The sequence below is a fragment of the Nerophis lumbriciformis genome, linkage group LG08, assembly GCF_033978685.3.
Source record: "Nerophis lumbriciformis linkage group LG08, RoL_Nlum_v2.1, whole genome shotgun sequence".
In the NCBI taxonomy this organism is placed as follows: Eukaryota; Metazoa; Chordata; class Actinopteri; order Syngnathiformes; family Syngnathidae; genus Nerophis; species Nerophis lumbriciformis.
In genome coordinates this window covers 17,346,160-17,372,500 of record NC_084555.2, presented here as the reverse complement: position 1 = coordinate 17,372,500, position 26,341 = coordinate 17,346,160, and the positions used below count along the sequence as shown (strand labels likewise).

Below are 26,341 nucleotides of genomic sequence, written 5' to 3'. Positions count from 1 at the left end.
GTTACTGACAGTGGGTTTCTGAAGTATTCCTGAGCCCATGTGGTGATATCCTTTACACACTGATGTCGCTTGTTGATGCAATACAGCCTGAGGGATCGAAGGTCACGGGCTTAGCTGCTTACGTGCAGTGATATCTCCAGATTCTCTGAACCCTTTGATGATATTACGGACCTTATATGGTGAAATCCCTAAATTCCTTGCAATAGCTGGTTGAGAAAGGTTTTTCTTAAACTGTTCAACAATTTGCTCAGGCATTTGTTGACAAAGTGGTGACCCTCGCCCCATCCTTGTTTGTAAATGACTGATCATTTCATGGAATCTACTTTTATACCCAATCATGGCACCCACCTGTTCCCAATTTGCCTGTTCACCTGTGGGATGTTCCAAATAAGTGTTTGATGAGCATTCCTCAACTTTATCAGTATTTATTGCCACCTTTCCCAACTTCTTTGTCACGTGTTGCTGGCACCAAATTCTAAAGTTAATGATTATTTGCAAAAAAAAAAAGTTTATCAGTTCGAACATCAAATATGTTGTCTTTGTAGCATATTCAACTGAATATGGGTTGAAAATTATTCACAAATCATTATATTCCGTTTATATTTACATCTAGCACAATTTCCCAACTCATATGGAAACGGGGTTTGTATATATATATATATACATACATATACAATCATTCAATATGTTCAAAGTTTTAATACTGTTTTGTGAACTTGTGACTAACTTATCTTTTTAGGTTTTGACAGAAATCAGAGGTCTGAATGTTACCTGGTGACAAAGTTGTCAGCCAGCCTTAGTTCCACGGTATGCTTGTCGACGTTTGGCGGAACAAAAAGTAGACCTTTCTTGGCACAAAGTGTTGCCAGGTTGGGTGACAGGATCTGACAAACGCAGCGCTTCGGGCAGATTTGCGCCCGTACTGCCATGGCAGCTGCCAACATCACACACAGCAACAGCCTCTCCATGGTCACCACCCCACCCGAACCGGACACCTGAAAAATAAAAAGTGACACATATTGAGACATTTATGACACAACTGAGCATCACTAATACTTAATAAATGCAACATTTTTCATACAGCTCTTATTAGATTTTGAAAGTGGTTGTAATACTTTAGAAACTTAGCGTACAGTATAACGTCTTTGCATATTTAGTCATGAGAGTGTACAGAAGGTATCATTATCCAATTAAACATGAGGAAATGTTGAAGCCTTGCTCTGTTCACACCACATTCACTGAGAAAAAAATAATCATCTGTCATCATTAGTAAGTAATAGTGCTTATACATAATCAGCAAAGGGTAACAGAGGGAGGGGGGTGAGGGAGAAATACTCATTAATGGCAACCTTGGCTGAAGGACGTGGCAGAAGCAGGATTAAAAGGATCAGAGTGCGAAGGCACATTCATGCACACATGCTTACATGTCAGAATATCATGTTGCCTTTCTTTTCACTTGATATGTTGGCAATAAAGTCAGAACTATACTGTGTATGGAGGAATTTGTATTGTGTATTACTCTTTTCTTTTGATTTGATATTTAACTAATAGCCTTTCTAATAACCTATTTACTTCCTGTTTATCAGATGAGTGAGAAAAAGTAATTTGATGTGTCAACAGTCAAATACGACATTTGGAGACTCATCGGTGACAGACTGCTAACCTTGAATATATAAATGTATGCATATCCCCCACCCGGCGGTGCTTTGATATTTGTTTCATTCAAAAGTTAGTAATTAGGTCGGGATGTAACGATAAATGGTATCAATGATAACCACTGTAAAACTCCTGACGGTTAGTAATATCATTTAAAATTAAAATTATCAAAAAATCTTGGCTGATAAACTGCACTTTGATAAACTCACAGATTGACTAGCGCCAGTTTGCTAGCTTACATGCGAACATGAAAACAAGAGACTTTAACGTCTTTCCCCATTCAACGACAAATCCCAATCCAAACTAATAAAAACGCATTGCTCTCTGAGCATCTAAGCTATTCAATTGTGCACATTGAACCTACAAGCTCTCTTTTTTTTAATTTATTTTTTTTATCCTTTCCAGCTTCTCAGGCAAATCATATAGTTGATGTAGATGCCCATGTCGGCTGTTCAGATTTACTTTACAAAAGAGAAGTGTAGGATACTTCTCTTGTTGACTTATTTGTATTTGACTTTATTAAATGTATTTATATTATCATTTAATGCAGCCGGGCCGGAGCAGGAGGGGATAGAAAGAGAAAAAAAAAGAAGACAGAGGGGGAAATTGTGGGGACAAGAGGGGGATTAGACAGAGAGACAAAAACAACAACAGCAAACAACAACAACAACAACAATAGAGCAACATCAGCAAATATGACATGTACAAATATGATGGTAAAAGTAATAGCAAATAAGCAGTTAGCGAAAAATAAAAAATAATACAGAAATGACAATGAGCATTATTACACTACAAATGGATCAATACAAATACCAATAAAAATAGCGCTATTGATAATGAACAATACCAATAATGTACCTTTATTATCAACAATACAGTTGTTTAAATGCAACAATACATATACGTAATGATAACTTGAGATACGAAAGAATGCAGAAAAATGGAGGGGGAGAAAGAGAAGCAACCTACATTAACCTTGTAGATTGTTATAGTCACAATAGGTTAAGCTTTGTCAGTGTGCCATGTGTTACACCCAGTTTACCCTAGGGCAACAACGTTAATATATGTTTGATGAAACGTGATTATGTGCATGAGTGTAAGTATGCATATGTACTTGTATATGTACAGAATGTGTACATGTGTTTGTACAATGAATGTATATGTACAGAATGTGTATATGTGTTTGTACAGTGAATGTATATGTACAGTATGTGTATGTGTATGTTTGTATATTGAATGTGCGTGTGGATGTACGAACATTAGGTAGGTAAATATGTACTGTATTTGTGTATGTATGTGGGAGCGTAGGTACCTATCAAGATGTGAGCATATGTGAATTTGCATGTACAATACATTCGACTCCCAGAGTGCGTGGGAGCCAGAGCACGGCCCCATCACCCCCGAGAGCCCAACCCACAAACAGGAGGCGTGGTGCCCAGGGAACCAGGGACCACCGCCCCCACGCAGCCAAGCCGGCCAGCGACAGGAACCCCAGAGCCCGGCCCACCGTACCGCCCACAAGGGCCAGCAGCAGGCCGCAGACAGACGCACCCGGCAGAGGACAGGGCACGAGAAAAGCAGGGGACAGCCAGACCCCAAGCCAGCGAGAGACCACACTCCACACGGGCAGAAAGGCGAGACGCCCAGCCCGAGGGACCCAGAGACTCCCCGCAACCGGACGGGAAGACCCCCCCCGCCCCACCGGCAACCAGGCCCCCACGAGCCCACCATCCACCCCCGGAGAGCGCGGCGAGGCCAGCCCCCGGCCACCCCACCCAAATCGGCCGCCGCAGGACCACCCAGGCACAGGGCCACGGGAACCACCCACCCCACCCGCAGGGACCCCAACGATGGAGATGGAACAACCAGCAACCGCCCCCGAGGGAGGGGAAAATAAAAAAATAATATTAATAAAATATATTTTAAAAAATAAATAAATAAATACATTAATTGATTAAAAAAAAAAATTAAAAGAAGATCACCGACATGCTGACAAACAAGGTCACTACCCCAGCAACTGGCCGACTCGCAGCACCTCGGAATACCTTGCAGCACCAAGCTACCACAATAGACGCAGGGACTAGGCCCAACAGGCCCCAACCAAGACGGGCACCCGGAAGGGATGGACAGCGGGACCCAGGAGCTCCAGACACGCAGTTCGGATGCAGTAGCCTGAGGCGTCGACCCCCGTCTGACAGGCAGGCCCAGAGCGTACCCCCAGAAATATACATACATACATACATATATACATACACATACACACATACATGTATACATACCCACACATACACATACATACATATACATACACATATGTACACATACACATATATATACATACATACATACACACACATATACATACATATACACAGTTCGTCAGCCCCGACAGCCATCATGCGCGCGCGCTGCCACCAGTCACAACATCAGCCACACCCTTACACCAGACCCAGCAGCCACCTACAAGCTCTCTTAGACCAAGTGATTGTTCTATACTCAAAAGAATACAGGACGGAGGTGTTTTTGCACGCCAGAAATAACAATAATATTTAAAGGGGAACATTATCACCAGACCTATGTAAGCGTCAATATATACCTTGAAGTTGCAGAAAAAAGACCATATATTTTTTTAACCGATTTCCGAATTCTAAATGGGTGAATTTTGGCGAATTAAACGCCATTCTAATATTCGCTCTCGGAGCGATGACGTCACAACGTGACGTCGCATCGGGAAGCAATCCGCCATTTTCTCAAACACCGGGTCAAAACAGCTCTGTTATTTTCTGTTTTTTCGACTGTTTTCCGTACCTTGGAGACATCATGCCTCGTCGGTGTGTTGTCGGAGGGTGTAACAACACGAACAGGGACGGATTCAAGTTGCACCAGTGGCCCAAAGATGCAAAAGTGGCAAGAAATTGGACGTTTGTTCCGCACACTTTACCGACGAAAGCTATGCTACTACAGAGATGGCAAGAATGTGTGGATATCCTGCGACACTCAAAGCAGATGCATTTCCAACGATAAAGTCAAAGAAATCTGCCGCGAGACCCCCATTGAATCTGCCGGAGTGTGTGAGCAATTCAGGGACAAAGGACCTCGCTAGCACGGCAAGCAATGGCGGCAGTTTGTTCCCGCAGACGAGCGAGCGAAACCCCCCTGGATGTCTTGGGTCACACCGTCCCGAAGATGATCAAGAGAAGAATATCGACCCTAGCTTCCCTGGCCTGCTGACATGAAGGTATGTCTGCAGAATATATTAATTGATAAAAATTGGGCTGTCTGCACTCTCAAAGTGCATGTTGTTGCCAAATGTATTTCATATGCTGTAAACCTAGTTCATAGTTGTTTGTTTCCTTTAATGCCAAACAAACACATACCAATCGTTGGTTAGAAGGCGATCGCCAAATTCGTCCTCGCTTTCTCCCGTGTCGCTGGCTGTCGTGTCGTTTTCGTCGGTTTCGCTTGCATACGGTTCAAACCGATATGGCTCAATAGCTTCAGTTTCTTCTTCAATTTTGTTTTCGCTACCTGCCTCCGCACTACAACCATCCGTTTCAATACATACGTAATCTGTTGAATCGCTTAAACCGCTAAAATCCGAGTCTGAATCCGAGCTAATGTCGCTATAGCTTGCTGTTCTTTCCGCCATGTTTGTTTGTGTTGGCTTCACTATGTGACGTCACAGGAAAATGGACGGGTGGTTAAAATCAGGCACTTTGAAGCTTTTTTTAGGGATATTGCGTGATGGGTAAAATTTTGAAAAAAACTTCGAAAAATATAATAAGCCACTGGGAACTGATTTTTAATGGTTTTAACAATTCTGAAATTGTGATAATGTTCCCCTTTAAACAATAAAAGCTTAACCATTAAAACAGATAACATACTAAGACTAAAACACTATGAGTGAAGCATAAGAAACACAAAACATGCAAAATAGTGGCTTTTCTGACGTGTCTAAAAAAACTTGGTCAAAGATTTCAGTGCCCCCAACTTTAGCTTTTTGTTAGGGTTGAACTCCTGAAGTGACTCCAACTCGAGTCGACTACTTTGCTTCCTCAGCGCCAGTGAACAATGGTAATATAGAGAGAAAGGGAGTGTTATTGCAGCTGGAACTAACCAAGGCACTACATCAGACAATTTTATCGCAGTTGTTGATCTGAAAGCAGAAAATAATGTGTTTGCAAAAGTGGGGAGTAATACCTCTGAACCAGTCGTATACACTAAGGCTGTCTTCAAATAGGAGATTCAACGATTCGATTCAGAGGAGTCGGATACGACCATAAACCTCCCAATCTGATATTATCACCTGCTGAGGACTCCGCATAGAGCAGGTGTGTTAGTAGAATAATTCATAGCATTCATTATGTCTCCTTTAAATATTCGAAAAAGATTCTTGTGTGAAGACAAATAGCTTTTAGAGCCGACCTGGGCAATTATTATGACGAGGAGGCCATCTGTCCCTGACACCTGTGTCTCGGGCTAGCTGCTCTGTAAACAAACCCTGCCCACTCTACTTTGTGCCTCGTCTGCCTTCAGCTGCTGTGACGTAGTCCCTATGATTACCGTAAAAGGGCATATATATCTTAAAAGCGAAGATTCCAACAATTATAATATTTTTTATGGTTCAAGACTTACGGTAATTTGGAAATGGCACTGCGCATTCATAGTTTCGATGTTGAAGGTTAAACAAATATATATTTGGAAACGTTTGGCGGACCTGATTGACAAGCTTAACGGGCAGTTAAGTTAGTATTTTGCCCAGGTCTGTTTTAGAAAGTAGATCAATCATTTCAGACTTCCTCAGAGTGGTTGCCGCTTCCTGGTGTGACGTCACGTCTGTAAAATCAGTTGCTGTGTTTTGGCCTCCCACAGAAATGTTTGTCTGCACACAAATCAAATCAAATCAACTTTATTTATAAAATAATATTTGACTAATACTGTTGGGAGGATGTTTCTACAATGGGGATAAGATTGAGGCTCGTCGGGATGCGCTGTTGTCGACAATGACATGGCAGGCCAAATTCCACCGTCGGTCCCAGTGAAACTCTCCGGAAATTGGACACGGGACACATTGGCTCGCCCTGGAGATCAAACTCTCCTCTTCAAAAAGGTAATTATCTTTCTGCAGGTTCACATACGGAAATCTAATTAATTTTATTTCCTCTATTTAGTCAAGTTTGATGGGGGGAAGTTGTTAAAGTTGAAGTAGTTGAAGTTATGTGTTGTTGTTTAGTCTGTTATAGCTTGCTTTAATCAATGCAAACCGAAATGTTATTTTGGTACAAATGATTGTTGTTATGTCACAATCAACGCTCTGCTGTGTGGCAAAAAAGCATTGTTATGTGTGTATTTGTGTATGCGTGTCGGTGTGTGCGAGGGCATCCATATAACAGCGTATTGACAATTACACTCGAAACTATGGCTTTATCACAGTTTGTACTATACAGGTAAAAGCCAGTAAATTAGAATATTTTGAAAAACTTGATTTATTTCAGTAATTGCATTCAAAAAGTGTAAATTGTACATTATATTTATTCATTGCACACAGACTGATGCATTCAAATGTTTATTTCATTTAATTTTGATGATTTGAAGTGGCAACAAATGAAAATCCAAAATTCCGTGTGTCACAAAATTAGAATATTACTTAAGGCTAATACAAAAAAGGGATTTTTAGAAATGTTGGCCAACTGAAAAGTATGACAATGAAAAATATGAGCATGTACAATACTCAATACTTGGTTGGAGCTCCTTTTGCCTCAATTACTGCGTTAATGTGGCGTGGCATGGAGTCGATGAGTTTCTGGCACTGCTCAGGTGTTATGAGAGCCCAGGTTGCTCTGATAGTGGCCTTCAACTCTTCTGCGTTTTTGGGTCTGGCATTCTGCATCTTCCTTTTCACAATACCCCACAGATTTTCTATGGGGCTAAGGTCAGGGGAGTTGGCGGGCCAATTTAGAACAGAAATACCATGGTCCGTAAACCAGGCACGGGTAGATTTTGCGCTGTGTGCAGGCGCCAAGTCCTGTTGGAACTTGAAATCTCCATCTCCATAGAGCAGGTCAGCAGCAGGAAGCATGAAGTGCTCTAAAACTTGCTGGTAGACGGCTGCGTTGACCCTGGATCTCAGGAAACAGAGTGGACCGACACCAGCAGATGACATGGCACCCCAAACCATCACCCAACCATGCAAATTTTGCATTTCCTTTGGAAATCGAGGTCCCAGAGTCTGGAGGAAGACAGGAGAGGCACAAGATCCACGTTGCCTGAAGTCTAGTGTAAAGTTTCCACCATCAGTGATGGTTTGGGGTGCCATGTCATCTGCTGGTGTCGGTCCACTCTATTTCCTGAGATCCAGGGTCAACGCAGCCGTCTACCAGCAAGTTTTAGAGCACTTCATGCTTCCTGCTGCTGACCTGCTCTATGGAGATGGAGATTTCAAGTTCCAACAGGACTTGGCGCCTGCACACAGCGCAAAATCTACCCGTGCCTGGTTTACGGACCATGGTATTTCTGTTCTAAATTGGCCCGCCAACTCCCCTGACCTTAGCCCCATAGAAAATCTGTGGGGTATTGTGAAAAGGAAGATGCAGAATGCCAGACCCAAAAACGCAGAAGAGTTGAAGGCCACTATCAGAGCAGCCTGGGCTCTCATAACACCTGAGCAGTGCCAGAAACTCATCGACTCCATGCCACGCCGCATTAACGCAGTAATTGAGGCAAAAGGAGCTCCAACCAGGTATTGAGTATTGTACATGCTCATATTTTTCATTTTCATACTTTTCAGTTGGCCAACATTTCTAAAAATCCCTTTTTTGTATTAGCCTTAAGTAATATTCTAATTTTGTGACTCACAGAATTTTGGATTTTCATTTGTTGCCACTTCAAATCATCAAAATTAAATGAAATAAACATTTGAATGCATCAGTCTGTGTGCAATGAATAAATATAATGTACAAGTTACACCTTTTGAATGCAATTACTGAAATAAATCAAGTTTTTCAAAATATTCTAATTTACTGGCTTTTACCTGTATCTTTACATGTCTGGAGAACTGCCCTCTTCTTCAATTTGGTACGAAATGAATATGCATACTTAAAGCATTGCCATCACATAACATTCGGTAACATTCAATGAATAATAATAATAATAATAGTAATATGTAACGTTTCAGGAACCAAACAAATGCTTGCCGTTTGCACCAATATGGAACCAAAAAGGCTACTCAAATACACCCTTTAGGTAACATTAATTGTCCAAAAGGCTAAGGTAATTCCAAAGTTTGGGGAACTACAATTTTTAGCCGGGTTAGGTGTAAAAACATCTGTGTAAACGTGATCACAGATCACTCTGAAACAGCACACATAATTGTAATAAATAATATTTAAAAAAACAACTGAAGCTAGTGAAGTGAAATTTATTTACATGGTTATTTATTTACACACACACATACGTAAATATATTAATGAGTACACATACTTCCGAACTGCATACATATACTGTATCTAAATATATCCATTGTATAGACTTTGTGTGTGTATATACTATATATCAAGGCCTCTGTCGGTCAGTGTTGACCATGGACAGTGTCTGAGTCTTGGCTGACTGCTCGACTGGAACAGCGTCGTCTGTGACTGAAGAGACCGCTGCGGAACTGGCAGTTTTTCGCGCAGAGGTCACAGCGATGAAGGGTGTCTGGTCTGAAGGAGTGGTGGTGCTCCTGAAAGTCCCCTGCCCTCAGATGTTGAATAAGGGTTCCACTTGGATTGTTCCTAAGAGTTTGTATTTATACCAACAGCCTTCATGTCTCTTTTCAGCACGTCCTTGTAGCGCAGCTTTGGGCGCCCAATGTTCCTCCTTCAGCACCCTATATATGATATCTTTGGGGATTCTTCCGTCGTCCATGCGGTGAACATGACCCAGCCAGTGGAGTCTGCGATGTCTCAACAGAGTGTACATACTGGGGAGACCGACGCAGGATAGGACTTCGGCATTGGTCACCCTGTCCTGCCAAGATATGCCTACGATGCATCGTAGGCTTCTCAGATGGAAAATGTTGAGATGTTTCTCCTGTCTTGCATACATTTTCCAGGTTTCGCTGCCATACAACTTGTGCTGACAACACAGGCATTGTACACTACCATTTTGGTCACAATAGTCAGCTTGAGGTTCGTCCACAATCGTGTTGTTAGGCGAGCAAGTGTGGTGGCTGCCTTTCCGATTCTTTTGTCAACCTCAGTGTCAAGGGAGAGGTTGTCTGTGACTGTGGAGCCGAGGTATGTGAACTGCTGGACGACATCGAGTTGATAATCATCGATGTAGATGGCTGTCTGTGACTCTGACTCCTGTGCAAGGATAATGGTCTTCTTAAGGCTGATTGTTAAGCCGAAGTCATTGCAGGCCTGGGATAAGCGGATCAACACGTACTGTAAATGTTGCTCTGTGTTTGTTGATATAGCCGCATCCTCTGCAAATAGCATGTCTCTGATGAGAATGTCGCACATTTTGGTCTTGCCCCGGAGACGGGAGGGGTTGATGAGCCTGCAGTCTGATCTGGTTTGGCAGGTAGAGTCCTTCTGTTGACGTGCCGAATGCGTGCTTGAGCAGCAGAGCGAAGAAGATGCCGAAAAGTGTTGGAGCGAGGATGCAGCCTTGTTTGACGCCGCTATTGATGCTGAAAGGTTCGGATGAGCTGCCGTTAAAATGTACTGTCCCCTTCATATATGTGTGGAAGGACTCGATCAAGCTCTTGAGTTTGGGTGGGCAGCCAATCTTGGAGAGAACCTTGAAAAGTCCATCCCTACTGACCAGGTTAAATGCTTTGGTGAGGTTGATGAAGGTGATTTATAGGAGGACATGCTGTTCTCTGCACTTCTCTTGTAGTTGTCTCAAGAAAAATACCATATCTATGGTAGATCTCTTGGCGCAAAAACCACACTGAGACTCCGAGTAGACTCGCTCAGCCAATTCCTGCAGACGAATCAAGATGACTCTGGCAAAGACTTTGCCAACAACGCTGAGGAGGGAGATGCCTCTGTAGTTGTTGGAGTCACTTCTCTCTCCCTTGTTCTTGTAGAGGATGATGATCTTGGCGTCCCTCATGTCCAGCGGCACGGCCCCTACTTCCCAAAACTGGCATAAGACTAGGTTCAGCAGAAGTAGTAGTGTGGTTTTGCAGTTCTTGTTGAGGTCAGGTGGAGTACCATCACTGCCGGGGGCTTTGCCCAAGGCCAGGCTGTCAATAGCCTTATTGAGCTCTTCGAGTGTTAAGGTCTTCCATGGTTGGCAGGCACCCGATGGCATCAAGGGCTGAGCCGGACACAGTGTTCTTCCTGGAGTGGAAGTCGATGTAATGTTCCACCCATCTCTCCATCTGCTGGCTTTTATCGGTGATCAGATCCCGAGTGGTAGATTTCAGGGAGGTCGTCTTGCTCTGTGATGGTCGCAGTGCCTTCTTTATGGTTCAGCGGAAGTAGTAGTGTGGTTTTGCAGTTCTTGTTGAGGTAAGGTGGAGTACCATCACTGCCAGGGACTTTGCCCGAGGCCAGGCTGTCAATAACCTTATTGAGCTCTTGGAGTGTTGCGGTCTTCCATGGTTGGCAGGCACCCGATGGCATCAAGGGCTGAGCTGGACACAGTGTTCTGCCTGGAGTAGAGGTCGATGTAATGTTCCACTCATGTCTCCATCTGCTGGCTTTTATCGGTAATCAGATCCCCAGTGGTAGATTTCAGGGAGGCCGTCTTGCTCTGTGCCTTCTTGACGCTGTGTGTGTGCAGGTTCTGCTTGGTTGGTGACTGCTTATATTTGGCAACGGCTACACGCTTGGCTTCGATCACGGGCAATATCTCGGTCGACTTGGCATCAAACCAGTCGTGTGATTTCGAGGTCTTCTTCCCGAAGCTTGCCAGAGCTGTGCGATGTATAATATCCCGCAGTACTTCCCACTTCTCTTTAGCGGTGTCACATGGCTGGGTGGTGCTCAATTCTTGTCAAAGGCGGCAGTAAACTGCTTTACAAGACTCGGATGGGACATCTTACTGACGTCGAGGCGGGGGTTGCCCTGATTCCTGGATCGAGGAATCCTCTTTGGTTGCAGCCTCATCTCCCAGCGGCGAGAAAGGAGTGTGTGAAGGACACTCTTTATGGCGGTGCGTCTGACTAGGGTGAGGTCCAGCTCCAGCTCGTACCAGTGTTTGGCGCAAAGGTGTCTCCAGCAAACCTTGTGTTGGGGCTTGGACTGGAAGTACGAGTTTGTGACACATAGCTTGTGGAAAGTGCACATTTCGAGCAGGTGCTGCCCGTTCTCGTTATTCTTTCCCATCCCAAATTTGCCAAGGCATGAGGGCCATGAGTTGTGATCCGCCCCCACTCTGGCGTTGAAGTCGCCCAATAGAACAATTTGTTCCTTACTGGAGACGCTGCTGATGATGGAGGCAAGGGTTTTGTAGAAGCGGTCCTTGGCGTCTGGGGTGGAGGACAGTCGGGGCGTACACGCTCACGAGGGTCACGGTGGTGTTGAGACAAAGAGTGAGGAGTCGTTCTGAGCCGTTGCTGCCTAGCTCCACCGTATTTAGCAGGCTGTTCTTCACGGCAAAGCCTACACCATGTTCCCTTGGCTCTTCGGAGCTCTTTCCTTGCCAGAAGAAAGTGTAATCATTCTCTTTCTTGGAGGGTGGCAATGTCCACATTCAGTCTGTGGAGTTCGTCGTTGATTACCGCAGTTTCCCTGAGATCACTGATGTCTGTGAGGTTTGTGGAAAGGCCAGTCATCATAGTCCGGACATTCCTACAGGCCAGTTTGAGAGATGGTCTCTTTTGCTTGGTCGGTTTTTTGGCTGGTGCGGAGAATTCAGTCTATCATTCAGGTGGTTCCCTATCCTGATGCACCCGATGGGGAGGGTAGACCGTGGCGGGACAGCAACCTTGCTGACTGGGGACTGCCCAGCTTGAGGCAGGCGGTAGCTGTCTAGTGGGGTACGAGGATCCCTCCCACCGTCGAGAACAACCCCTGGTGCCACGCTGTACGCCAACTGAGCGCGGCTTATCACCGGTAACTGTTGCTCCCAGTGTTGTGTTTACGCCGTAGGCAAAGCTGGAGTGTCCTCTCCAGGTTTTAGTGGTCGGACACTAGCCAGGGCGAGTTGATGTGGAGGACATGCAGTTTGTCCCTCCTCTCCACGTCGCTGGTGGATTTAAAGGAACAGTCAGGCTATTACAATTTGGCACCAGCGACGTCATAGGAGCTCCCGGGACAACGGACCGCCTTGGGGGCTCTGACTCTGGATTTTTCTTCGAGGTTTACTCTTGAAGCCTTTTCCATGTCTGGATATATATAAAAATGTATCATATACTGTATGTATATAATATATTAATATGTATATATGTACACACATATATGTATAGGGCTAGGATCAGTCAGCTTTCGAACCTTGGCCAATTTAGTTTTGCCCAATACGTCAAAAAGTTTGGACACACCTGACACTAAAACACAGAAAGTATACACTATTACAGATCATATGGGCAAAATCTAACGAATCAGAAGAAAAACAGAAAATAATGCTTTACAAGGTGAACCTTTATTTGGAATTTTTTGGAAGAACATGTCATGCTACGAAAGAAGGTAGCTAGTGTAAAGTATGCTAGTGCCTAGACACAGGGGCTTTGCTCCGAGACATATTTTGAAACTAAAACTGCAACAAAATATGTACCTGGAGAGCATCGAAGCGTAATCAAGTGTCAAAATGCTTGCCGAGTACGACAAATGCGTACATGTTGGCAGGTCTGCAGTGATGCACTGAATTTATGAGGTAAAATAACACCCTATGTTAGCAGGCATATAGCCCTTTCAAAAAAAAGAAAAAAAACACAGAAATATAGGAGCAGCTACAGTAAATAGAGTTCACACAGAAAATGAGAACAGGCTCATGACCCTTATGGCCCAGAAGCTGATATGAGCTCATTACTAACACCGAGCAACAGCTTTAATGAGTGAGCTGAGGAGAAATGGAAAATAAGCTAGTGAGAATTAGCAGCAAGTGAAAAACAGACATCAGACAACCAGTTAATTATAACGAGAGTTGAAGTGTGAATAGAAAAAGAAAGAAAGTAGACCAGTAGAAAGTAGATCAGAATTGGTCTTGGGTTCATACACATAAAAAGTAATAAACATGAAGTGTGCCTTGCATTAGGCGTCGCTGTCTACTCAATAAAACACATCGCCTGGCGTTTCGCGAGTCTCATTAGGGTTGTGGGTAAGCTGAACCCTATCATAGGTGACTTTGGGCGAAAAGTGGTGTACAAACTAAACTTTGACTGGTTGTCAACCAATTGCAGGGCCAATATGGACAAAAAAAAACCATTCATCCCTATTCACAGAGTATCTATGTAACCTAAAGCACATATTTTGAATATTTTTGGAATGTGGGAGGAAGCCTAATTATCTGAACAAAAAAGCAAAGGCCACAGAGAGATGTCCAAAGAACCCAGAGCGCCTGACTATGCGGACTCAATGCCAACAACTATTGGCCACTGTGCACCCAACTTCAATCTACCAACAATAACAAAAAAGCATTAACATTGTTACAATTATTACCTTTCCATTTTGAAGCTTTGTATACACTCTGAATCGATCTGAGAGTATCCAACTGTGCCTAGTGCGCTGACCGGCTGAATCTATAAAATATGTTTTATGTTTGACGTTGTCTGGGAAAAAATGTGGCAATGACTTCAAGATACTTATTTAAACAAGTGTCAGTTTGTACAAAATATAAATAATTATACTTTTGGAGAGGGAAAATTGCAAAAGGTTTTATTTACAATCTGGGAACACCTCCACAAACTAACATCTTGCCTTTTAAAAAAAGGGTAATAAAAGTGACTTTGGATCAAAATTTATACCAAAGCATATCCAAGCTAGAACACAAAGAAGTGTTTTGAATGCAGATTGAAATCAGCATGGTCTCCTTTAATACCAAGGTACAAAGCGAATTGTGAGGATGTTATACTGTTAGACTACTTTCTAGTGATACCCAAAGTATATGCAGTTGCATAGAAGGACGAAAGACTCAACAGAAGAGCTCAATTTCACTCTGTCACACACATTAAACAAAATACACATTACTGACTCTAGCAAGTAGTGACATGCAGCGCCGTTCGGATCAAACAGAATTGTGCATTAACCAAAGGGATTATGCGCATGGGAGAAAAAAAAAAGTATAGGATGTTTGCAGTGGTGTGTAAAATATGATTCTGTTTCACAACTGAGCAGGCTGCCTTATCCATTTCTTTGAAACCCTTCCAGAGCGACATCTCTGCTCTCTGAAGAGCTCTGATCAAGCCATTTTCACTACTGGCTTGTCTACTGATGGTTTCCTGGGCAGCACAAATGGATTCTCCACAAGCTGTTTATACTAAAACTGGTCGTAGTCAGTGGTGTGCCGTCGGGGCCAGCAAGACCTTCTCTGCTGGCCTAACGTAACCAGAAATCATGATCATAATTAGAGATAAAAAACAAAAAAGTATTTACTTTCCCTAAATATCAAAAATGATTCATATTCTTTTCATGTCATGTAATGCAAGTTCCAGTACTGTTGTTTTTAGTTTGTATCCAATAGGGATGTCCGATCCAGGCTTTTGCACATCCGATCCGATACCGATATTGTTTTTGCACTTCCGATCTGATACCGATACTGACCGATACTGGCCAATCCCGAGCATGTATTAAAGTTTAAAGTTATTTAGCCTACTTTAGCCTACTTAGTTGTCAGAATCATGTTGACAATGGTTTTAGTACTCTTGATAACAACTAGCCAGCTGAATTAGGGGAGTTTGAATAATACACAATGGTTGGTAACAAGAAACTGACCTGTTTATTCAAGGATAAACACAAAATAGACAAAATTATACATGACAAACTTTTTTTAAACTGGATCTGGATCGACATTTTCCCATGCCTTGCCGATACGCATTATTTTGCAAATATCGGCAGCCGATCCTATCCAAATATTAGATCGGGACATCCCTAGTATCCAATCAGAATTCAGCTAGCTTATGTTACCATGCTGTACCAAACGCCTTCAGAATCAACAATACAGGCGTCTATGCACTGCAAGTGAACGGGGACATACAGTTGATAGACAGTTGCGATAGCCAATCAGATCACGAGTTGTTGTCAGTAAGGCCATCTAGCTGGCCTCACATTGAACGTGACATTTACGCGTCCTGTGATTGGATACTGATGAATTTGAGAACACATAGAGTTGATAGACAGTTGCAATAGCCAATCAGTTGTAAACTCTTGTTGTTAATGTATGTCATGCTTGTCATGTTAAAGTGTGTCATGCTTGTCATTTAATTAACATTGTTACATGTGTATTGGTCGCCATCATGTGGTCAGGGCACGCAGTCTGATAGTTTATACAGGTAAAAGCCAGTAAATTAGAATATTTTGAAAAACTTGATTTATTTCAGTAATTGCATTCAAAAGGTGTAACTTGTACATTATATTTATTCATTGCACACAGACTGATGCATTCAAATGTTTATTTCATTTAATTTTGATGATTTGAAGTGGCAACAAATGAAAATCCAAAATTCCGTGTGTCACAAAATTAGAATATTACTTAAGGCTAATACAAAAAAGGGATTTTTAGAAATGTTGGCCAACTGAAAAGTATGAAAATGAAAAATATGAGCATGTACAATACTCAATACTTGGTTGGAGCTCCTTTTGCCTCAATTACTGCGTTAATGCGGCGTGGCATGGAGTCGATGAGTTTCTGGCACTGCTCAGGTGTTATGAGAGCCCAGGTTGCTCTGATAGTGGCCTTCAACTCTTCTGCGTTTTTGGGTCTGGCATTCTGCATCTTCCTTTTCACAATACCCCACAGATTTTCTATGGGGCTAAGGTCAGGGGAGTTGGCGGGCCAATTTAGAACAGAAATACCATGGTCCGTAAACCAGGCACGGGTAGATTTCCATAGAGCAGGTCAGCAGCAGGAAGCATGAAGTGCTCTAAAACTTGCTGGTAGACGGCTGCGTTGACCCTGGATCTCAGGAAACAGAGTGGACCGACACCAGCAGATGACATGGCACCCCAAACCATCACTGATGGTGGAAACTTTACACTAGACTTCAGGCAACGTGGATCCTGTGCCTCTCCTGTCTTCCTCCAGACTCTGGGACCTCGATTTCCAAAGGAAATGCAAAATTTGCTTTCGTCAGAAAACATGACTTTGGACCACTCAGCAGCAGTCCAGCTGGTGTCGGTCCACTCTGTTTCCTGAGATCCAGGGTCAACGCAGCCGTCTACCAGCAAGTTTTAGAGCACTTCATGCTTCCTGCTGCTGACCTGCTCTATGGAGATGGAGATTTCAAGTTCCAACAGGACTTGGCGCCTGCACACAGCGCAAAATCTACCCGTGCCTGGTTTACGGACCATGGTATTTCTGTTCTAAATTGGCCCGCCAACTCCCCTGACCTTAGCCCCATAGAAAATCTGTGGGGTATTGTGAAAAGGAAGATGCAGAATGCCAGACCCAAAAACGCAGAAGAGTTGAAGGCCACTATCAGAGCAACCTGGGCTCTCATAACACCTGAGCAGTGCCAGAAACTCATCGACTCCATGCCACGCCGCATTAACGCAGTAATTGAGGCAAAAGGAGCTCCAACCAAGTATTGAGTATTGTACATGCTCATATTTTTTCATTTTCATACTTTTCAGTTGGCCAACATTTCTAAAAATCCCTTTTTTGTATTAGCCTTACACAATATTCTAATTTTGTGACACACGGAATTTTGGATTTTCATTTGTTGCCACTTCAAATCATCAAAATTAAATGAAATAAACATTTGAATGCATCAGTCTGTGTGCAATGAATAAATATAATGTACAAGTTACACCTTTTGAATGCAATTACTGAAATAAATCAAGTTTTTCAAAATATTCTAATTTACTGGCTTTTACCTGTATATCACTGATGAAATCTTAACATTGCAACACATGCCAATACGGCCGGGTTAGCTTACTAAAGTGCAATTTTAAATTTCGCGCGGAATATCCTGCTGAAAACGTCTCGGTATGATGACGCCTGCACGTGACGTCACGGATTGTAGAGGACAGTTTGGGACAGCATGGTGGCCAGCTATTAAGTCCTCTGTTTTCATCGCAAAATTCCACAGTATTCTGGACATCTGTGTTGGTGAATCTTTTGCAATTTGTTCAATGAACAATGAAGACAGCAAAGAAGAAAGCTGTAGGTTGGAAGCGGTGTATTGCAGCAGGTGTTGTGCCGGATAACGCACCCCCGCCATAGAATGCACCCCTTGACTGTTGTGCCGGATAACACAGCCGGAGTTTCATTGTTTACATTCCCGGAAGATGACAGTCAAGCTTTACCATTGGCCTGTGGAGAACTGGGACAACAGAGACTCTTACCAGGAGGACTTTGAGTTGGATGCGCAGACGCAGTACCGTGAGTACGCATGCAGCTGCGGCTTCCAAACATTTGATCGCTTGCCCGTACGTGCGTGCCGCTATGTGCATGTCACCTACGTAACTTTGGGGACTTTGGGGAAATATATGTGCTGTATGAACTTTGGGGAGGTGAACGGTACTTTGGGCTGTGGGATTGAGTGTGTTGTGCAGGTGTTTGAGTTGTATTGGCGGGTTGTATGGACGGGAAGGGGGAGGTGTTTGTTATGCGGGATTAATTTGTGGCATATTAAATATAAGCCTGGTTGTGTTGTGGCTAATAGAGTATATATATGTCTTGTGTTTATTTACTGTTTTAGTCATTCCCAGCTGAATATCAGGTCCCACCCGCCTCTCACAGCATCTTCCCTATCTGAATCGCTCCCACTGCCCTCTAGTCCTTCACTCTCACTTTCCTCATCCACAAATCTTTCATCCTCGCTCAAATTAATGGGGAAATCGTCGCTTTCTCGGTCCGAATCGCTCTCGCTGCTGGTGGCCATGATTGTAAACAATGTGCAGATGTGAGGAGCTCCACAAGCTGTGACGTCACGCTACTCGTCTGCTACTTCCGGTACAGGCAAGGCTTTTTTATCAGCGACCAAAAGTTGCGAACTTTATCGTCGATGTTCTCTACTAAATCCTTTCAGCAAAAATATGGCAATATCGCGAAATGATCAAGTATGACACATAGAATGGACCTGCTATCTCCGTTTAAATAAGAAAATCGCATTTCAGTAGACCTTTAATATATCTTTGATAAGTGTGTACTTTGAATTAAACTTTATTGACCGGAAGTACCATAAGCCAAGCGGATACATTTACGGTACATGTTTTAATTGCTGATGCTTTATAATTTATTTTTAAATGCGCCAGAAAATAACCTGTTTTGTATACTGTTGATCTGGCAGTTGAGAGTAAAACAGTAAATAATAGGACAGATACAGTTCGCAGGATTACGCCACAAAGTACTGATTATTTCCAGAAAATTCTAAAGGGCTGGTACATAGTTCGAAGAAAAACACTATCTGAATAAAAGCCCTGATAACGGCTTTTGTTCACTCCTTCAATAGGATAGAACCCACCTTTATGAAACAAGAAGTAGCCTGCTCACTAGCAGATTGTCAATAAAATAACTGCAAAGCTCCAAATTAGTAATTTTTTCTTCGGTCCCCATTTTACGTTTCGTGTTATGGCTGTCATGCTGAAGTAAGACCCCAAGGCAGAGAAGAAAAATTAAGAATAATAACAAAAAGTGCACTCAAAAAGGAGTGATGAAAAATAACTAAGGATGCAGACAGAAGGTGTAAAAAAACAGAAAACACCCACAAAAGGTGTGGAGAGGAAACATTTAACACTACATGGCAGCGTCGGATCAGAGCCACAGGAAACAAGAAGCATGAGTGAAGCCAAAGCAGAGGAGATGAACATGACTGGAATGGTGAACCATCAGGAATCAACCGGCGCTGAGTGAATGCACTGGTGAGCTTAAATCATCAGGAGGAAATGGGAAACAGGTGTGTGCGAAGGTGGCTTCGCCCCGTGACCACAAAACCAGGCATTGCAACAAAAAGCAGGCAATACAACAGCGTTTTGTGGTTAGAGACCCACTCCCCCCAAAATATCAATACTGTTCATAAAGATATAGATAAATAGTTAAAGGGGAACATTATCACCAGACCTATGTAAGCCTCAATATATACCTTAATGTTGCAGAAAAAAGACCATATATTTTTTTAACTGATTTCCGAACTCTAAATGGGTGAATTGTTGGCGAATTAAACGCCTTTCTATTATTCGCTCTCGGAGCGATGACGTCACAACGTGACGTCACATCGGAAAGCAATCCGCCATTTTCTCACTTTCGGCGGTGTGTTGTCGGAGGGTGTAACAACACGAACAGGGACGGATTCAAGTTGCACCAGTGGCCCAAAGATGCGAATGTGGCAAGAAATTGGACGAAATTTGTTCAAAATGCGAGGGTGTGGGGAAAGCTGACGAAATGGTCAGTCGTTTGTTCCGCACACTTTACCGACGAAAGCTATGCTACGACAGAGATGGCAAGAATGTGTGGATATCCTGCGACACTCAAAGCAGATGCATTTCCAACATAAAGTCAAAGAAATCTGCCGCCAGACCCCCATTGAATCTGCCGGAGTGTGTGAGCTATTCAGGGACAACGGACCTCGGTAGCACGGCAAGCAATGGCGGCAGTTTGTTCCTGTCCCTTATGCCACCGAAGATGATCAAGAGAAGAATATCGACCCTAGCTTCCCTGGCCTGCTGACATCAACTCCAAAACTGGACAAATCAGCTTTCAAGAAAAGAGAGCGGATGTGTATGTCTACAGAATATATTAATTGATGAAAACTTTATTCATTACTCGCGGTTTTACGTAAATTATTATACATAAAATGTGTTTACCAATAATTTAAATTAAAAACATTTATTTTTTTCAATCATTCGATTACATTCGGGTAGTCTTGTGTAATGCAGTATTTTGTGTCTATTTAGGTATGGTTAACCTGAGTGCTGAAATCGTGGAAAAATATATGTTCTTAGCGCGCCTGAAATGGGCTGTCTGCACTCTCAAAGTGCATGTTGTTGCAAAATGTATTTCATATGCTGTAAACCTAGTTCATAGTTGTTAGTAATTATTTTATCAGACAGTGTTAAGCCGCTGAAATCCGAGTCTGAATCCGAGCTAATGTCGCTATACCTTGCTGTTTGTTTGTATTGGCATCACTGTGTGACGTCACAGGAAAATGGACGGGTGTATATAAGGATGGTTAAAATCAGGCACTTTGAAGCTTTTTTTAGGGATATTGCGTGATGGGTAAAATTTTGAAAAAAACTTCGAAAAATAAAATAAGCCACTGGGAACGGATTTTTAATGGTTTTAACCCTTCTGAAATTGTGATAATGTTCCCCTTTAAAGTACTTGTGCACGGTTTAAGAATACATACAGGAGTCATAAGTCGTTGCTACACTAAGGCACGGCAACATCACTTTTGTTCTTTAACTTTTATCTCCAAACTCTGTTGTCTCCTAAGTGTGAACCAGACTCTAGTGTGGCCAGAAAAAGGAAAGTGAAATGAAATTAGACATCGTAAAACACTCAGTAGAGACATCAACATGCACGCTCAAACGCTGTGACCATTATCAAGGATAAAGATAGTATCTGTAAACAAAGGCAAGGGTCTTTCACATTATTATTATTGTGCAATGTGAATGAGGTGTTAATAATATAGGTATAAGTTGCGACTTACACTAAAACCTAACTTACATCACAGTCATAGGAATGAACTGAACATACATAGAAATACTGTTTATAATCATGTTCCAGTTCAGATCTTTAGGAGGTACATTGATGCATTAGGTGGTATTATGAAGACAATGTAATGTCACATGAGAAATTAGATCATCGTTTATGTGTATAATGGAAAGATGAAGAAAACTAACGTAGTGCATTTCTCCAGCTTACTGAATTATGTTCTCAGAGTTGGGTGCTTGTGCTGAAGTGGACCTAGAAATGTCAGTGTTTGGAAAACACTTCATATGTCAAAGTGTTCTCCAACAAGTCTCAGAGTGCAATGTTTGTTTAGGAGAGTAGCATTACGTATTACAATACACTTTTCAAGTAGTTCAACCACTCACATTAACTTCAACTGATCTGAACCCAGCTTCCTTTAGCTGTATTCCGGCCTTCAAAATAAAAGTATGCCAGGTAGTTGGGTCACAATCACATGATCGAGAGGCACATGCGGGCGATGGTCTAAGCCCCAATAGGCTACTGTTTATTTACCTGACTCAGTACAGATTTAGGCTTATTGTGAATTGTTTAGAGGCAAATATAAAAGTGATCATGAAAAATATTTTAAATGGGATGGAGTGGATTTTTACACTCTTAAGAAAAATATATTTTTAAAAGATTGAAACCATTTATCATCACCAAGAGGTTACTGGTACCTCACTTTATTTGACACTTACGGTATTTAGAGAAGAAACAATTGGAGGCACATCATGTCGTTACATCTGGAGGGGACCACAAATTAAACTTTAATCCGTGAAAGACAAAGTTGGACTTATTCCTGCATCGGTAAGTAATTTATTTGATTGACATAAAGAGTGCCGTGCTGAGTGATCGTGACGCTAATGAGAAAAAGGGGTACGTTTGTTTGCAGTTGATTTCCTGCTACATTAATTAGTCCCATCTACTATTCATGTCTGCAGTTGTTTTATGGAGTGAAGTATATTATGTCTCTATATTTAGCTGTATATGTCCCGGTTGTTCATCATGAATCTTTGCTAGCGATATCAATATATGGTTTATGCTGTAACGCCTACAAGAGATTTATTCATCTAGTCTATTAATACTATTAGGGACATTTTCTTGATGCTAACAAATATCACCAACGACGCTACAATGTGGTCATCTGTATCGAATAAAGCACTTTGCTTTCCAGCACAACAACAACAACTAAGTTTTTAGTTTATGTTATGAAAATCAAGAAAGAAAATACCGTAGATTGGTCCAACAATCACAATCTTTATTAACTAGGACTTAACATGACGTTTGTTTATTTGCACAACCAGGTCTTCGTAGTTCTATTTAGGCATAGCGACCACAAAAGAACAAAAAAATAATGTGATCTATTGTCCATTATTTACGTTTAGTTCTGCTCTCAAACACTAACTATATAGTAGAGAATAAACTCGATCGCATCACAAAGTTTCTGAAACAAATCAAATGTTTAAAATAAACATTTTACAAAGTGATCGCTGCAGACACAAGAATGATCCGATTGTGCTCCACAAGATGGTGAAAGTGATTATCTTTAAGAGCCATTTCCTTCCACGCACTTTCATTTTTTCCCTGACTTTTGTTACCTTTATGAACCACTTATGGGACTCTATTAAAGCGCTTTCCTATCTCTCTATTTGAACGATTGGAACACCCAAGAACAGAACAGCCATACGGCATTTTCTGCTCAAACTCTACACTCACTCACTTGTTTTAATGCTACGCTCAAGCTGCATGATCATGGTGTGAATTAAGCCGCGAGAAAGAAAAACAGATGTGACGTCATATGTGTCACGACTTGGTCCGGGGTGTTTGCTTTTCCAGGATGCAACGGAAAGTTGGCTCATGCGAGACGGGAATGGAGGTACATGATTGGCGGAGAATAAACTATGAACAATTAAACAAAAACATTAACTGTGGCTTGATAAACAAAAACTTACTTGACATGGAACCGGCATGAAAAAAGAGTTAGAGACATGAACAGAGCATAAATGTGGTGCGGTATGGGGTGCGAGGTCGTCAGGCTGAACAACAGAAAATGAATTAACTTAAATACTATGGACATGATTAACGAAAACAGGTGCGTGACTCAAGACGTGAAACAGGTGCGTGACGTGACAGGTGAAAACTAATGGTTGCTATGGTGACCAGACAAGGGAGTGAAAAGACTAAACAAAACATGACTTAAAACAAAACATGATAATACAGACATGACAATATGCAACCCTCCTATATAACATGTAACACCACACTTGTCTTTTCCTAACTGTGACCTCTCCCTTTTACCTCACCCCAAACTTAACCAACTCCTTACTTGGACTAACGTTCATGGTAGGGCTGAACGATTAATCGAAATCGTATCAACATTAAGGTTTTTTTTAATGTAGTAAATAACTGCTAGAGGCTTTCTTGGTTGTTTTTTTTCTCCACCGCGGTATTTGAGTGAAAGACATGTTCCCCAATCCAAATAGTTTAGCCTCGTGTTTGTTTGTCTCTAGCTTCAAATAGGATGTCTGACTTTGTGAATTGCTCTCAGCACCTGAGCACATTTGTTTACCAGTGGAATTAACTGCAAAGAGAGTGACCTCTCTTTTCAGTCATTCACAATCTTTGTCTCGGCGGAGACGAGAGCGGGGCGCCGCCGCCAACACACTCACAGTACAGAGTGCCCAGCGACTCAGCGGTGAGAAGGGCCGCAAAGTAACACAAATTAGGAGGGAAAACATAAGATTATAAAGCCAGAGGTCCCGTTGTGGGAACATTTCAGCTTCAAATAGGATGAGCGATATGAGCCCATCAAAATGCCGGCGTGATCACGTGATAGCAGTAAACAAAAAGACAACGTCCGGCCTCATTTTTCCAACTGGGAAGAAAAAAAGCACTTTAAGATGATTAGTATTTATTAAGGTTACAAAAATAAGTCCATTTAATTTTTGTTTGTGTATTTATTTGGGATAACAAGGTTATTTACCTTCCAATTACAGTACAATGGTAAACAAGTTTATTATATTTATTGAATGGTTACTTGCATTATTACTATATATTATGATTACATTACAATATCACTGTATAGTTGTTATGCATTATGTCTTCAGTTTAAGAACATGTCGACAAAAGCTTTGAGTCGGTTTGCATAAAGACAAATATTTTTTGAAGTAAATTATTGCATATTGTTCTAATGTGTGGCTCCTTGACACAAGAATATGTTGGCAGTCTAAAAGTAATATGTCCATATTCACCTATTTTTGTAGTTGTATAAATAAAATATAAAATATAGGAAAAAACAAGCCCTCTCCAAAAATAAGGAGGTGCACGGCAAAAAGTGTCTAGCGCAGTTTACAAATCCCGTTTCCATATGAGTTGGGGAATTTTGTTAGATGTAAATATAAATGGAATACAATGATTTGCAAATCATTTTCAACCCATATTCAGTTGAATATGCTACAAAGACAACATATTTGATATTCAAACTGATAAACTTTTTTTTTTTGCAAATAATCATTAACTTTAGAGTTTGATGCCAGCAACACGTGACAAAGAAGTTGGGAAAGGTGGCAATAAATACTGATAAAGTTGAGGAATGCTCATCAAACACTTATTTGGAACATCCCACAGGTGAACAGGCAAATTGGGAACAGGTGGGTGCCATGATTGGGTATAAAAGTAGATTCCATGAAATGCTCAGTCATTCACAAACAAGGATGTGGTGAGGATCACCACTTTGCTAACAAATGCGTGAGCAAATTGTTGAACAGTTTAAGAAAAACCTTTCTCAACCAGCTATTGCAAGGAATTTAGGGATTTCACTATCTACTGTCCGTAATATCATCAAAGGGTTCATAGAATCTGGAGAAATCACTGCACGTAAGCAGCTAAGCCTGTGACCTTCAATCCCTCTGGCTGTACTGCATCAACAAGTGACATCAGTGTGTAAAGGATATCACCACATGGGCTCAGGAACACTTCAGAAACCCACTGTCAGTAACTACAGTTGGTCGCTACATCTTTAAGTGCAAGTTAAAACTCTCCTATGCAAGGCGAAAAACGTATATCATTAACACCCAGAAATGCCGTCGGCTTCGCTGGGCCTGAGCTCATCTAAGATGGACTGATACAAAGTGGAAAAGTGTTCTGTGGTCTGACGAGTCCACATTTCAAATTGTTTTTGGAAACTGTGGACGTCGTGTCCTCCGGACCTAAGTAGTAGTCCAGACCTGTCTCCCATTGAAAATATGTGGCGCATTATGAAGCCTAAAATACCACAACGGAAACCCCCGGACTGTACATCAAGCAAGAATGGGAAATAATTCCACTTGAGAAGCTTAAAAAACGTGTCTCCTCAGTTCCCAAACGTTTACTATGAGTTTGAACATCAAATATCTTGTCTTTGTAGTGCATTCAATTGAATATGGGTTGAAAATGATTTGCAAATCATTGTATTCCGTTTATATTTACATCTAACACAATTTCCCAACTCATATGGAAACGGGGTTTGTATATTACATTTATTAGAAGGACACGAGTTTTGCTGGCCTTGCTTTGTCTTTATGTATAAAATATAAAAATTGCTAAACAAATCGCAATTTTGGAGAGAAAAATCGCAGTCAGGTTTTTTTCAAAAAATCGTGCAGCCGTAGTTCTTTGGATAGCTTACTAAGTTATTTCTATGTTGGATCTACGCCACCCGTACAAGATCTTATTTTGAAACTGTGGGCGGATGTTAAGGAAGGGGTTTGGGTCATCATGAGCGCTCTTCTCCCTGCAGTAGTTGCTTCTCTCCGGCCAATTTTCGCTTGTCAGTACCGTTCTCATATGCCGTTTTTTTTTTTTAAATTATGCAAACATGTTTGTAGTAAGTAAATAGTGTTCGAACGCGCCACAATTCATATAACCCAGCAACCTTCTTACT

The 26,341-nt window shown here is 41.9% G+C and overlaps 1 protein-coding gene across 5 annotated transcripts in view; it reads right to left on the bottom strand.

The window, feature by feature from the left end:
• LOC133611506 (leucine-rich repeat and fibronectin type-III domain-containing protein 5-like) overlaps nt 1-26,341 on the bottom strand; it is a 313,487-nt gene that overhangs the window by 110,879 nt on the left and 176,267 nt on the right. For all 5 annotated transcript variants that reach the window (XM_072913651.1, XM_061968349.2, XM_072913648.1 and 2 more), the window contains one exon: nt 772-995. In XM_072913651.1, the coding sequence (XP_072769752.1) occupies nt 772-968 (197 nt within the window). In that variant the 5' untranslated portion in view covers nt 969-995. The remainder of the gene's footprint in view (nt 1-771; nt 996-26,341) is intronic.